Here is a 13,069-nt window from a genome sequence, read left to right on the forward strand (position 1 = left end):
GCTCTAGTTTTTGGTTTCAGCTTGGTGCTCAACAGGTCTGGCCTGTTGGGGAAAACAGGTCAAGATAACATCTAGATGGATTGTCTGTTGAATAAGAATGCCAATGATTGTCACCATTAAGTCCTGTCTCCAGTAAATTACATTTTATCTGCTGATCTGTGCAGGAACTAGTGTGGTGTTCAAGTAAAAATGTAAAAAGAATGGATGGGGGGCAGCAGAGGGTGGGAAGTAGTGGAGTACTAATCATTTGTTACTGTACTTAAGAACATTTTTCTGGTATTAGTACTTTACTTGACTACTTATTTTTCTGACGACTTTTTACTTTTACTTCTTACATTCTAACACAAGTACCTGTACTTTTTACTTCTTACATTTCAAAACAGGCTTGTTACTTTAGTTTGAATCTGCGTTTGGTGGCGTGATCAGTATTATTAAGAGGAATTGTGTGCCTATTGATTTTAACACGATCCGTGTATCCATTTCCTGGTCTTTTCTAAAGAAGAGGGTCTAAAGAACTCGAGTCTATTCCCATCCTCCTCTGAACCGTAAGCAACCGCGCCAGTACCAGAACCACAGCTAGCAGAATTACGGTGGACGTAAGGGCAATGTGAGGCGAATTGTGTCGACCCAAAACCCATCAACTTTTGACTTTCAGGAATTCACTTTCAGCAAAGCCTCTCTACAGTTTCAGGCATGATCCAGTGTGCTGTGACACCAAACACACACACACACACACACACACACACACACACACACACACACACACACACACACACACACACACACACACACACACACACACACACACACACACACACACACACACACACTAAATGGTGGTTGTTCACCATTGAAACATTCATTAGCTGACAATGACATTATTAAAATTTGAAATAGAAGATCTTTGATGTTCTATTAATGTAATCTGAGGTCCATTTACCAGTAACTCTATAAACTCTATTAAAAAGTAGGTAGTTATCGGTACTTTTTACTTTAGCACATTTAGAAACTAATACTTCTTTACTGGAGTAAAGAAGTTTAGTCAGTACTTCTACTTTTACCAGAGTATTTCTAAACATGAGTATGAGGTTTTATTTAAGTAAAGGATGTGTTTTTGGGATTTCACACAACCAGTACAAAACCATCCCTTATCACCCCGATGGAAACCAGGAGCACTCGGTCCAGTCCAGAGGAGGCTGGCAGCTCTCAAATACACAAATAGGTTTCTTGTAGACGCTTTAATCGGAAATTTGTATGGAGGGTTGTGATTGGAAGACCCCTGTTGCTGCTGGTTGCTACAACACTAATTGTAATTCCAAATAATTCATTTATTGCTTGTGCGTTTGTTTCTTTCAAATGTAATGTGTGAATTAACAGTGAACAGTGAGTGAAAATGTAATTTCCCCCTCAAAGGTTAATAAAGTGTGACATCTTCTTTTGTATTGTCTGTATCATAGATTTGGTTTGTTTATCTGTGATCTGAATGTTGTGTGTTGCAGATGTTGGATTTTGTAAGTGAAAATTATGCAAGACCAATTCTTTCATACAGCAGCAGGTGATAGACTGCAGCTCTGGGCAGAAAAGGATTTGAACAGATAAGTGAAACATTTTTCTCTCTTTGTTGCACTAAATAATTTAATGTAGTGCAACAACAATGTATTACCTCTCATAGTTATCTAACTTAATTAACAGTCCTCTCAGCAAGACAAATGATCCTCTCGCTGACATTCTTAGACCTGTTAATGAACATTCTAAGAGCACTCCCTCAACAAATACTCTCACACACACACACACACACACACTCTCTCTCTCTCTCTCCTCCTACTAGGTCAACATACCTGTCCGGCAGGTATATTTGGCGAGAGGCCAGAATCTGTGTTTATCACGTAGTTTACTGGAAACTCCACAGTCTGTGCCAGAAAACACAAGGCGGGGGGGGATTTTTTACTGCTATGATCTCAGTGCATTGTCACTGGATAAACACAGAGAGTCATTACGCCTTCTCAAGAAGGAATAATTAACCAACCTCTCACACTTTGATTATGTGCACCACTCTCTGCACCTCACCCACTTTATGGAATGAAACCACACACACACACACACACACACACACACACACACACACACACACACACACACACACACACACACACACACACACACACACACACACACACACACACACACACTTAGGTTTCGTGATTTAAAGATACTCCCTGAAAAAGATTGAATACATTCAGTTTGTTTAGCTCTCAGTGTTGTCTCAACATTTACTGAGCATAAGAAGGCACAGGTTTCACTCACACATATGCACACACACATGCTTTATTGGAGAGGTGTAAGAGCTAAGGGGCTGTTTCACGTCTGAGCAGCCCGGGCTTGTTTGGTCCCTTGCTTAATAAGGCCCCCCCTGCACTGCCTAAGAGAGGATCTGGCACCACTACTCACAATGTATTCTAGGTTAGAGGTCTAGGTAAGAGTTCTAGGTGAGAGTTTTTGGTTAGAGTTCTAGGTTAGAGTTCTAGTTGAGAGTTATAGGTTAGAGGTATAGGTAAAGAGGTTGGTATCAGACTCCTGTTTTGTTTTCCTCGCTCAGTTTTATGTGATTTTCATTGACACACTTCGAGCCACAACAACTTCAAAAGTTGACCGTGATAAACTCTTCATACTCTACAAAGAGTTGTCTAAGAACAGGAGAGCAGCTTCCATCCTATTATCATTGGAAACAACAGAGGCAGGGGAGGCACCGCTTCTGCATTGGTGTAGCTTTAACATAGCTTACTGTTCAGGTATTTTTAATCAATGTTGGAGATAAGCATTTCTGATTGACCTAAAAGGGATGAGACAGCTGCTGCTGTTTCTGCTCCTGCACTCACAGTACTGTTTGACTGTCGTTTCAGTGGTTCTCAAAGTGGGGTCCGCGGACCCCCGGGGGTCTGGCAGGGCGGTCCGTGAAAAGTTTTCAGATTCATTCATTCAAATTATATGTGGCAATGTGAGTTGGGAGAATTGCATTGCAATTTGCACGGATGGGGCAGCTGCCATGACCGGACGCAAGAGTGGGGTGGTTGCTCGTGCCAAGGAGCGCAATCCAATGATGATAGCTACCCACTACATGCTGCACATGCAGGCTCTGGCGTCAAAATCATTGAGTCCTGAGCTACACTCCGTTCTCAGCACGGTGGTATCTGTGGTCAACCACATCAAGTGTAAGTCGATGCCTGGGACTGGTTGCGCGACCCCTTCGTTGCCCATACATCAGCGCGGGGTCTCAGTGGAAAAGCAGAGGAGGAGCTGCTGGACCTAGCATGCGACGGGACGCTGAGAATCTGGTTCAGCCAAGGGGGGCATGTGGACTTTTGGCCTTCGGTTGAACAGGAGTATCCGGAAATCGCTGATGTTGCAATGCGGGTGGTGCTCCCCTTTCCAACCACATACCTGTGCAAGTCATCATTCTCAGCGCTGACCTCCATGAAGACCAAGTACAGGGCTCGGATGGAAGTGGAGAACGACCTACGTGTATGCCTCTCATGTACTTCTCCAAGGATGGAGAAGTTGGGCAGCGAGAGACGGGCCCACATCTCACATTAATGGTAAGAGCACTCTCTCTCTCTCTCTCTCTCTCTCTCTCTCTCTCTCTCTCTCTCTCTCTCTCTCTCTCTCTCTCTCTCTCTCTCTCTGTGTGTGTGAAAAAATAGTAGCCTAATTTAAAACACATCTCCTACATGTCTACACCACCTTGCCTAACCACTTTGGATTTAATCAATAAACATTAACCCTTTATAATGTTAACCATTATATCGCGAGAAGTTTCAGTGCGACAGAGACACAGAGCGTCCCCGTAACCATGGTAACTCACTCTCACTCCTGCCTGGTGCGCATGGCGCGAGAGGAGAGGGAGAGACGCAGAAGTGAGACTGACTGAGATTACTTTGAGCAACATGCATGGGAATAAATTACAATATAATACATTTGTATATATTTCGCGCTATTCAGATGGTGCTGCTGTTGCGCAATGTGCAGTGTCCTCTTTTCGCGCCATGACATTATCAGTTATGAATTTGTTTTTCACTGCTTGAGAAAATGGACTAGTGGCTGAGAGCGTGTGGAAAATGTCAATTGTGTGAGAGTTGGCCGCCCTGTGAACTCGCTTGACATTATTATGTATAAAACTGCCAATCAGATGTATTTACTTATTAATCGAAGGTGTCGGAACGCTGTTCTGGATCGTTCAAGTCAACTTTAACCCCTGTGTGTGTGTGTGTGTGTGTGTGTGTGTGTGTGGCTATGTGTGTGAGCAACAGTCAGATATGTTGCATTTATTGACTTAGTTTGATACATATGTGTGTCTTCACTTGCAGAGAGAAGCAATCAGCTTCATGGACTGCCATCACTCCAATAGTGTCCAGAGCTGGCTGCCATTACAAGTAGTGGTTTGGGATTGTAGCAATGCAGTTGCAGTTGTTTTGCAATTTACTTGATATATGTTGGAATGTATGCATGTGTTCAATTGTTTATAGCCTGCATTTATTTTGTGATTAGACTTTTATAAATCATTTAATTTTAACTAAGAGTGAAACATTTGATGTGTTGTCTTTGTATGTGTGTGTATGTGTGTGTGTGTGTGTGTGTGTGTGTGTGTGTGTGTGTGTGTGTGTGTGTGTGTGTGTGTGTGTGTGTGTGTGTCTGTGTGTGTGTCTGTGTGTGTGTGTGTGTGTGTGTAAGTTCTGAAATGGACTTCAAATGATCAATTTTCTCTTGATTTCCCTTTGATATTTTGTGTAAGTACAGTGTGACTTGCAGCTAAATGATTGATTGTTTTATGGGTATTCTGTGTTGAGATGGTGCAAATATTTTTTAATACATATCTAATATCTTTCTAATAACTTCACATAACTAAGACTATAGAAGTGTAAAAAATAGGCTACGTCAGATTATTCCAAGGGACATACATGTCAAGTCAAGTCAATTTTTATTTATGTAGCCCAAAATCACAAATCAGAATGAGGGGATCCTTGGTGTATTCCCTGAAAACAATTGAGAACCTCTGGTTATGATGTCTAGTTTGCCACAATGCCCGACAAGTGCTGGTGATCTCCAGAGTGTGGAATGCTGGATCATTCAATGACCATCATATAATACTCTGCAGTGGTAGGTGGTGCAAGATGGCGTCGAGGATGGCTGCCGTGTCTCGAGCTCCTCACCAACTCCACATCTTAGTGTTTTTATTGTTTTACTTTGTTAGTTGTTTTCAAAAAAAAATTGCAACATGCAAACCACCGAAGCGAGCCCTATCATCCAATATGATAGAGAACAACTTTTACACATCAGGTCGCTGGTGGACAGCAATAATCCACCACGACCTGCAAACAATGGAGAGTGTGTTTACCTGCTGGAGCTCTACCTGTGGAGCGCAGGAGGAAGAGACGACGAGGTTCCCGGGCCGGGGTCCTGGTCAGGCTGAGGAAACGTGAAAACAGGCCTCCTCTACCGAGTTTACTTCTGGCAAATGTCCAATCCCTGGATAATAAGCTGGAACTCCGTAGCAGGATGGCATTTCAACGGGACATTAAGACCTGTAATGTTTTGGTTTTCACAGAGACTTGGCTCGATCCCACGATACCAGACGCCGCCATTGCTCCACACGAATTCTCCATTTATCGCCAGGACCGGACAATAAACTCAGGGAAGAGCAAGGGAGGAGGTGTGTGCTTCATGATTAACAACAAGTGGTGCTCAGATGTGGAAATCATTTCTTCGGACTGTTCTCCCAGCCTAGAGCACATCATGATCGGATGCCGGCCTTTTTATCTGCCGAGGGAGTTCCTATCGGTTTGTTTTAACAGCAGTGTATGTTCCACCGCACGCTGACAACAACACAGCGCTGGAGGAGCTGAATGGGATTATCGACAGGACAGAGACTTCACGGCCGGAGGCCGCATTTATTGTGGCCTGGGATTTTAACAGAGCCAACATGAAGAAAGTCCTGCCGAAATACTATCAGCACGTCAGTTGCCCCACCCCCGCCCCCCATTCGGCAAATCAGACCACATATCTCTTCTTCTGCTCCCCGTTTACCGGCAGAGACTGAAGGTACCGACCTGTGACGAGGACAGTGCAGCGTTGGTCCGAGCAGTCTGACTCTGCTCTCCAGCACTGCTTTGGCATCACGGAGTGGTGTGTGTTTGAGGAGGACGATATAAACACACACACTGACGCGGTCATTTGCTACATCGCAAATGCATCGATGACGTCGTGCCGTGGATTACTGCACGGACATTCCAAAATGAGAAGCCCTGGATAAACGGCGAGGTCCGAGCTAAACTTAAAGCACGGGCCATCGCTCACAGCGGCAGTGATTTGGATGAGTGCAGGAATTCCAGGTATGGACTCCAGAGCTATTAGCAGAGTTGTGGACTCCAGTCACATGACTTGGACTCGAGTCATGAATTTGATGACTTTAGACTTGACTTGACAAAATCTAAAAAGACTTGCACTTTGACTTGGACTTTAACATCAGTGACTCGCATTTGGACTTGCCCCTTTTCACTCGAAAAGACTTGCTACTTTCCCAAACCCAAAGATTAAAAAGTATGTTGACATGAACTGCACTATCTTTCTTTGCACCTGTGTGCATCTGTGTGCTTAACGTGTGTGGCATGACATCCAATCAAATTAGATCCACGTTGTTTTGATCTGACAGCATCCAACCAATCAAAGTACTGGACAACCAATGAGGCGGAACAAACTATAAGGCGCCAAGTACGCAACAATGATACCACAGGTAGTTTCGTTTGGATTTAAAAACTTTGAGGTGGTCAACAAAAAAAGAACTGCAGTCTGTAAAACATGCAGGACGAAGATAACAGACGGAGACGCGACAACTTCCAACTTCGTTCGACATTTGAAGTTGCACAAAGAACGGTAAGTTTTGAATGAAAGCCAACACTAGCTTATTGGCTAATTGCTAGCTAGCTACATATCAATGATACTGTAAACGTCACCTTGGCTTACGAACAAGCTAAACGGTATCTCCTGTGGGTTCATTAATGGATAAGTTCACTATTTTGCACTTTGAGCCCCCTTTCTGAGTCGTCTTAGATGAAATAGAAATGTTGACGATTGGTCCAGTCTCCAGCTTTTGGCTAATTTGGAATCACCCCCTGCTTCAGAATGGTTGGCTACAGGCATTCATAACATTGTCCTTAAAACAACCCTAAACATTCGTTTTCAACGATGAGCAACTCACCGAGTGGTAAGTGGTGTTCGTAGTTGTTTTTAAAAAATATATCGGCAAAATATTTGGTTTCCATCCGTGATATTTACTATTGTGGAACTAGCTATGTTTTCAGATACCTCACTGAGTAGGCTATTAACTTCCGCTTGATATTTGGAATACAAAAAGGCAAATTAAACACGACATAAACTGTATTTCACTAAGACACTCGTTTTGGAGCATCACCACTAACCAGTGAGCACTCGGTGAGTTGCACATCTTTGAAAACGAACGTTTAAGGTTGATTAAAGGACCGCTTTATGAATGCCCATACATGAAGCATGGGGGACCAATCGTTAAAATGTCGGTGTCAAACACAGTATTTCATCCTAGACAAACCAGAAATGGGGCTCAAAGTGCAAAACAGTGAACTTATCCATACTCATATTGTAAAAGGATAGTTTAGGATTTTTTGAAGAGAGATTGTATGTACTTGCTAGTCAGTGGATTTACACAATAGACTGCTGCCAGCAGCAAAACTAAAGCAAGCCTAATCAAATCAAGGTCAGTTTAATGTACTTTATATTATAAATATGTGTACCATTTTAGCTTGCTGCCAGACGATTTTTTCTAATAGGAAAACGAAGTATATCTCACTCTCTCCAGCACACCAGATTCCATTGACAAAAATGTCTATTTTACTTTGCAGCACAAAGGAGTTGCTAGTCTACTGCTGCCTCATTGAGGTCGTTTATGCAATTTAGGTAAATCACAACAAAGCTGAACTATCAACGAAGACATAGAATAGCACAATTAAACTTAATCATTGAGCCAGCAGTAGACCAGCAATTTCTGTGTGATGCAGGTAAAATTGCTGTTTTTGCCAATGGAATCAGGTGTGCTGGAGAGAGTGAATTAACAAGCATACTTCAGTTTCCTGTCGGAAAGGGCTGCTGGATGGCAAGGTAAAGCAGGACAAATATAAATTAATATAGTAAGTGTACACTGAAAATGGAAATGTATACAATTCATAATAATACAAAAATAAATATTAACACAATGTTAGCATTGATATATGAGGAGATATTTTCAAAAGCAATTTATGTGTGGCTATTAGGGACTTTCTGACATCTGTTTTATATGCTTACCTGTTACAGATTTGAAGAATACCAGATGAGTAGAAGCATCATAGATGAACCACAACAGCCTTCAATCTCACAATTCTTGGACAGTCGTGAAGCGCATTACAGCATGAGTCATCCACAGCAGAAGGTTATCATTAACACAATACTGTCCGACCTGATTATTGATTGCAGCCTTCCCCTGTCTATTGTGGAACACAAGAGTTTTCGGCACTTTCTGAAAGTAATTGACAATAAGTACAGCCCAGTGTGTCGCAGAACGTTGACATCAAAAAGAGAGAGCCTCGCTGGGGAGAGACGTTCAAGATTAAAAACTCAATTGAGCAACACTGAGCATGTTTCAGTCACTGTGGACATTTGGTCTGACCGAAAAATGTGGGGATTCTTTGGTGTCCACTGGATAGAGAAAGAGACAGCTATAGAGAGGATACAGCTAAATACAAATCTGTTGGCCTGCAATCGCTTCAAAGGTTCACACACAGCTGAACGAATCTGTGACCAATTTGAGTCAATATGCGATGAATACAACATCAAAGATAAATTGGACTACATTATTAGTGACAGTGCTGCTAACATGCGAAAGGCATTCACTGTGTGCTTCCCCAGTGAACAAGAGGATGCTGACGGAGATCCTCTTGATGACCCTGATCTCTGGTGTGACTTAACCCTGGAAGAACAGCAAACGGTAGATGCTGCTATGTAGTGCTGGGCGGTATGGCCAAAAATGTATATCACGGTATTTTTCAAAATTTTAACGGTTTCACGGTATATGGCGGTATTTTTTTTTTTCATGCATAATCAGCTGTTCACAGCATTTTCTACTGGTTGAGAACGGAATTACTGCAGTAGATAGACTTAGGATGGTCTTATGTTCTATCATGAATACTGTAGAATAACTCCACACTAGTAAAGGTTCGCATGGCCCCAGAAAATGATGCTGTTTACAAAGAAGAGCTACTCATGATTCTATTGAAGTAAGGAATTGGAATGCAAAGACAATTGCAGTCAAAATAGAGAACTTTTACTGTGCAAATTTCAAACATCTTTATAAAAAATCAATACAAAACAATTGTGCAACTTAAAATAATTATACTTCTGTATTATGTTTGAGGTATATTCACATTCAAATAAATAGTAAAACAAAGTGAACTGAACAGCGTGCAAAGGTAACTGGCATAATAAATACAAAAAGGTGTGCAACTTGCATTGGTTCCCAGGTACTGTATTCAAGTAAATTAGAAAAGAATTGACTTGAATTGCTTTGAGGACGTCAAACAAATAAAATAGTCAAATAAAATGATGCAACTTGCATAAGTTATAACTTCCTTCAAAAGTATTGCTTCAAAACCAGTATTGAACATATAAAATAAATATATCGTGCAACTTAGCTCACAGGATTATCCTGTATAATGCAAACAATAATCACATATTTCAGCATTTACAAATTTTGAGCCAGGAAAACCAGACGGTCCACAGCATCTGGTTTGAGTGCAGCCCTGTGGCAAGTTACAATATTGCCACCAGTGCTAAACACTCTCTCAGATGAAGCACTGGTGGCAGGGATGCATAAATACTGCCGAGCAAGCTTGGCAATCCGAGGGAAATTTGTCTGATGGCATCTCCACCAGTCCAGCGGGTCTGCATCACTGTCAACCTCTGTGGTCTGTAAGTAGACGGTCAGCTCCATTTTAACGCTTTCCTCTTCTGACACAGTGCTGCTGCTGCTGCTGGTGGTGCTGGTGCTCTGCCTTTTGAAAAAGCTGGCCAAAGTCTTTTTTCTTTTTTCCTCAGGAGCAGGAACAGGCTCTGCCTCTGCTGCTGCTGCTGCTGCCCCAGCAGCCCCTGAGAGAGTGTCCTGTTGAGCCTGTACTAGTGACACTATTTCTCTGGTTGCTCTGCGTAGAACCTGCTCCACCTTTTCTTTGTCCATATACTTGGTTCTAAACCGTGGATCGAGAAGAGACGCAATGTCAAGCAGGTCATCTGTGTCCTCATCAGCATACTTTTCATTCAAGTAGGCAAGAATGTTTCTCTTCACATCCTTCGTCAGCTGATTATCACTCTCTTCCTCTGCCAGAATGGATGTGTTGAAGAGACTGAGCACTGGCTTGAGGTAGGAGACACTGACATATTTCTCTCCTGACAAGGCATCTGTAAAGTCCTGGAGTGGGCTCAACACCTTGTTGACAGCCTCTAGGACATCCACATCTTGCCAGTGAAGGACCAAGTGCCTTGATTTTTTGTCATCTTTTAGAACCTGACTAATGGCCCTCTCTTGTTCAAGTACTCTTTGAATCATCATTTGACGTGATCCCCACCTGGTAGGCGTCTCAGTTGTGAGCACATGCTTTGGAAGGCCCAGATCATTCTGAACCATGGCCAGGTCCCTCCTTTTCTTCCACGAGTATAAGAAGGCTGACACAATTTTTTTGCAGACACCTACTGCTCGTTGAATGCGGTCGTCTTTCACACCTCTCTCTGTAAAAACAACAAATAATTATATTAGTTCACTTATCCTGATGTTAATTAAAACATTGATTTTACTTTAGCCCCTAACCAATTTATTACATTTAACCCACATATAACAAGTTGAAAATAATCAAGTTAATAACAATAATAATAATGATGATGATGATTATAAGGGATAACAGAAAACTCCTTTTTAATATAATTTTAAAGCTATCAATTATAGTTCACTATTAATATCATAATTATTGCTTACCTATGGCTAGGTGAAGCCTGTGACCAAAGCACTGGAGTCTTGTCCAATGGTTCAGCTCGATGGCCTTCTTGAAGTTGGCTCCATTGTCTGTTGTGATGGCCACTAGCTTCTGTTCTGAAAGCCCCCAGGAATCAAGTGCCTCTTGTAGGCCTGCTGCAAGTAACTCTCCAGTATGGTCATCAGGAAAGTAACTGGTTTGCAAGCAATGGCTTTCCAACACCCACTCGTCACTTATGAAGTGTACTGTAAGACTAAGGTATGGATCCATAGTCCGACTGGACCACATATCTGTCGTTGCTGCAAAGTGCTTGACGGTCGCTAGGTCTGTTTCCAGCTTAGCTCTGTGCTTTTGGTATAAGTTGGGGATAGCTACTTGGCTAAAATATTTTCTGCTCGGTATTTCATACCTAGGATCCAGCGTGTGGATCATCTTCGTGAAGCCTTCCTTTTCGACAGTACTCAGCGGAACCATGTCTTTGGCTATGTGGATAGTGATCGAATTTGTGATCTCGACCCACCGTTTGCTCTTTTTATCGTAGGCAGTCCCTCTAGCAAACGCGTCTCGAAGTGTCATTTGGCTCGACTTTTCTTTAGCTTTCCCCGTGTTACCTGCTGATGTGGAGGGTGCTGACCTTAGCTTCATGCATTCTTGATATTCCACGACATGCTTGCGGCTTAGGTGGTGGAGCAAACTGCTCGTGTTGCCGCCTCCGGCGACAACTTTAGCCCGACAACACTTGCATAAAATGGATGTTTGGTCGACGTCGGATTTTTTAAAACCAAAAAACTTCCAAACAACAGACACGGCTCCTTTTTTTGGCACAAGTTCTTCTGTGTCAGCATGTTCTGCAGCGTCGATCTCGAACTTTCCATGGTTATCCTATCCATTCACAGTTACGTTACTCCACTCCACGTTACACCACTCCAGTCACTGTTTACCTCCCCTCTCAGTCGCACCATGCGTGATTAGATGCACAACAGTGAAAAGGGTCCTGACTGAAACAGTGTCGATCGGCACAGCGTTCCGAACGTTGTGTAATCAAATGCACCGGTATGGCGGTTTATTACAAATTCATATCATAACGAAAATATAAACCGGTATTCGGTGCGAACCGGTATACCGCCCAGCACTACTGCTATGGCAAAGAAACAGCGCCTGCAGTGTTTTGCGCATACTCTTCAGCTGGTGGTGGGAGACGGTTTGAAAGAAACAAAAGTGGCATGTCCTTCTCTTTCCAAGTTATCAAAACTTAGCTCATTGCTGCACACAAGCACAACATTCAAAGATGTGTTTGATAGTGAATTTGGGGAACAGAAAGGCATCCCTGCTGCAGTCCACACAAGATGGAACTCAACACTGAGGCAAGTAAAGGCAGTTCTCCAGTGTGATCATCTAAAGCTCTGTGCCATTCTAGAAAAGGCTGGGCATAAGGAGTTGTCATTCACACCACGAGAGTGGAATCTGTTGAAGGAGTTGGTGGACATCTTGAAGCCGTTTGGAGAAGCAACTGATTTGACACAGGGAGAGAAGGTCGTCACAATCAGTGCAGTTGTTCCATCCGTCTTGTCCCTCAATCATCACCTTGAGAAGCTGAAGCCTCAAGTTGATTTCCTGAGCGGCCTGGTCGGAAGTCTCCAGGCATCCCTGAACAAAAGATTTCTTGGGATCTTCATTAACGGGAAAATGGCCGGGACTCAAGATGGGATCACTGCCCCCTTTTCAGACCCAGTGTACCTCAAAGCAGCCGCCTTGGATCCAGGCTTTCCTCTGCTGTGGGTGGAGCACCATGTACTGGTCAATCGTGACATCAAGGCAGAGGTGGCACAACAAGTTAAAGGTAAATATTATTGACTTCAATGCAACTTTTGTTCTCGTAGTCTGATCTTATTGACAGCATCAATAATTGCATTCTTCAGTCTAACACTGTATCACCAACACCAATGGTAATAAGGGCTCTTTAGTTTCTGCTGTTGTTAAATGTTTTTCCA

At 42.8% G+C, this 13,069-nt stretch overlaps 1 protein-coding gene and 1 long non-coding RNA gene across 2 annotated transcripts; one reads left to right on the forward strand and one right to left on the reverse strand.

The window, feature by feature from the left end:
• The first annotated feature begins 6,801 nt into the window (after positions 1-6,801).
• LOC134882455 (uncharacterized) lies at positions 6,802-8,691 on the forward strand. The gene is made up of 2 exons (XR_010168156.1): positions 6,802-6,924; positions 8,374-8,691. It is a non-coding gene; the product is annotated as an uncharacterized LOC134882455 (long non-coding RNA).
• Positions 8,692-9,796: 1,105 nt separating this feature from the next.
• LOC134882994 (E3 SUMO-protein ligase ZBED1-like) lies at positions 9,797-11,933 on the reverse strand. Its single transcript, XM_063911064.1, has 2 exons — positions 11,081-11,933; positions 9,797-10,836 (listed from the first exon to the last, which is right to left on the reverse strand). Exons 1-2 carry the CDS (start codon positions 11,721-11,723, stop codon positions 9,797-9,799), a joined length of 1,683 nt encoding a protein of 560 aa, XP_063767134.1. The 5' UTR covers positions 11,724-11,933.
• Positions 11,934-13,069: the final 1,136 nt, after the last annotated feature.

This window comes from Eleginops maclovinus, chromosome 20 (genome assembly GCF_036324505.1).
Source record: "Eleginops maclovinus isolate JMC-PN-2008 ecotype Puerto Natales chromosome 20, JC_Emac_rtc_rv5, whole genome shotgun sequence".
NCBI lineage: Eukaryota > Metazoa > Chordata > Actinopteri > Perciformes > Eleginopidae > Eleginops > Eleginops maclovinus.

Coding starts and splice junctions, on each gene's coding strand:
- LOC134882994 (XM_063911064.1), bottom strand. CDS start 11,723: ATGAAGCTAAGGTCAGCACCCTCCACATCAGCAGGTAACACGGGGAAA. Junction 10,837..11,080: donor CAGGCTTCACCTAGCCATAG/GTAAGCAATAAT, acceptor TTGTTTTTACAG/AGAGAGGTGTGAAAGACGAC.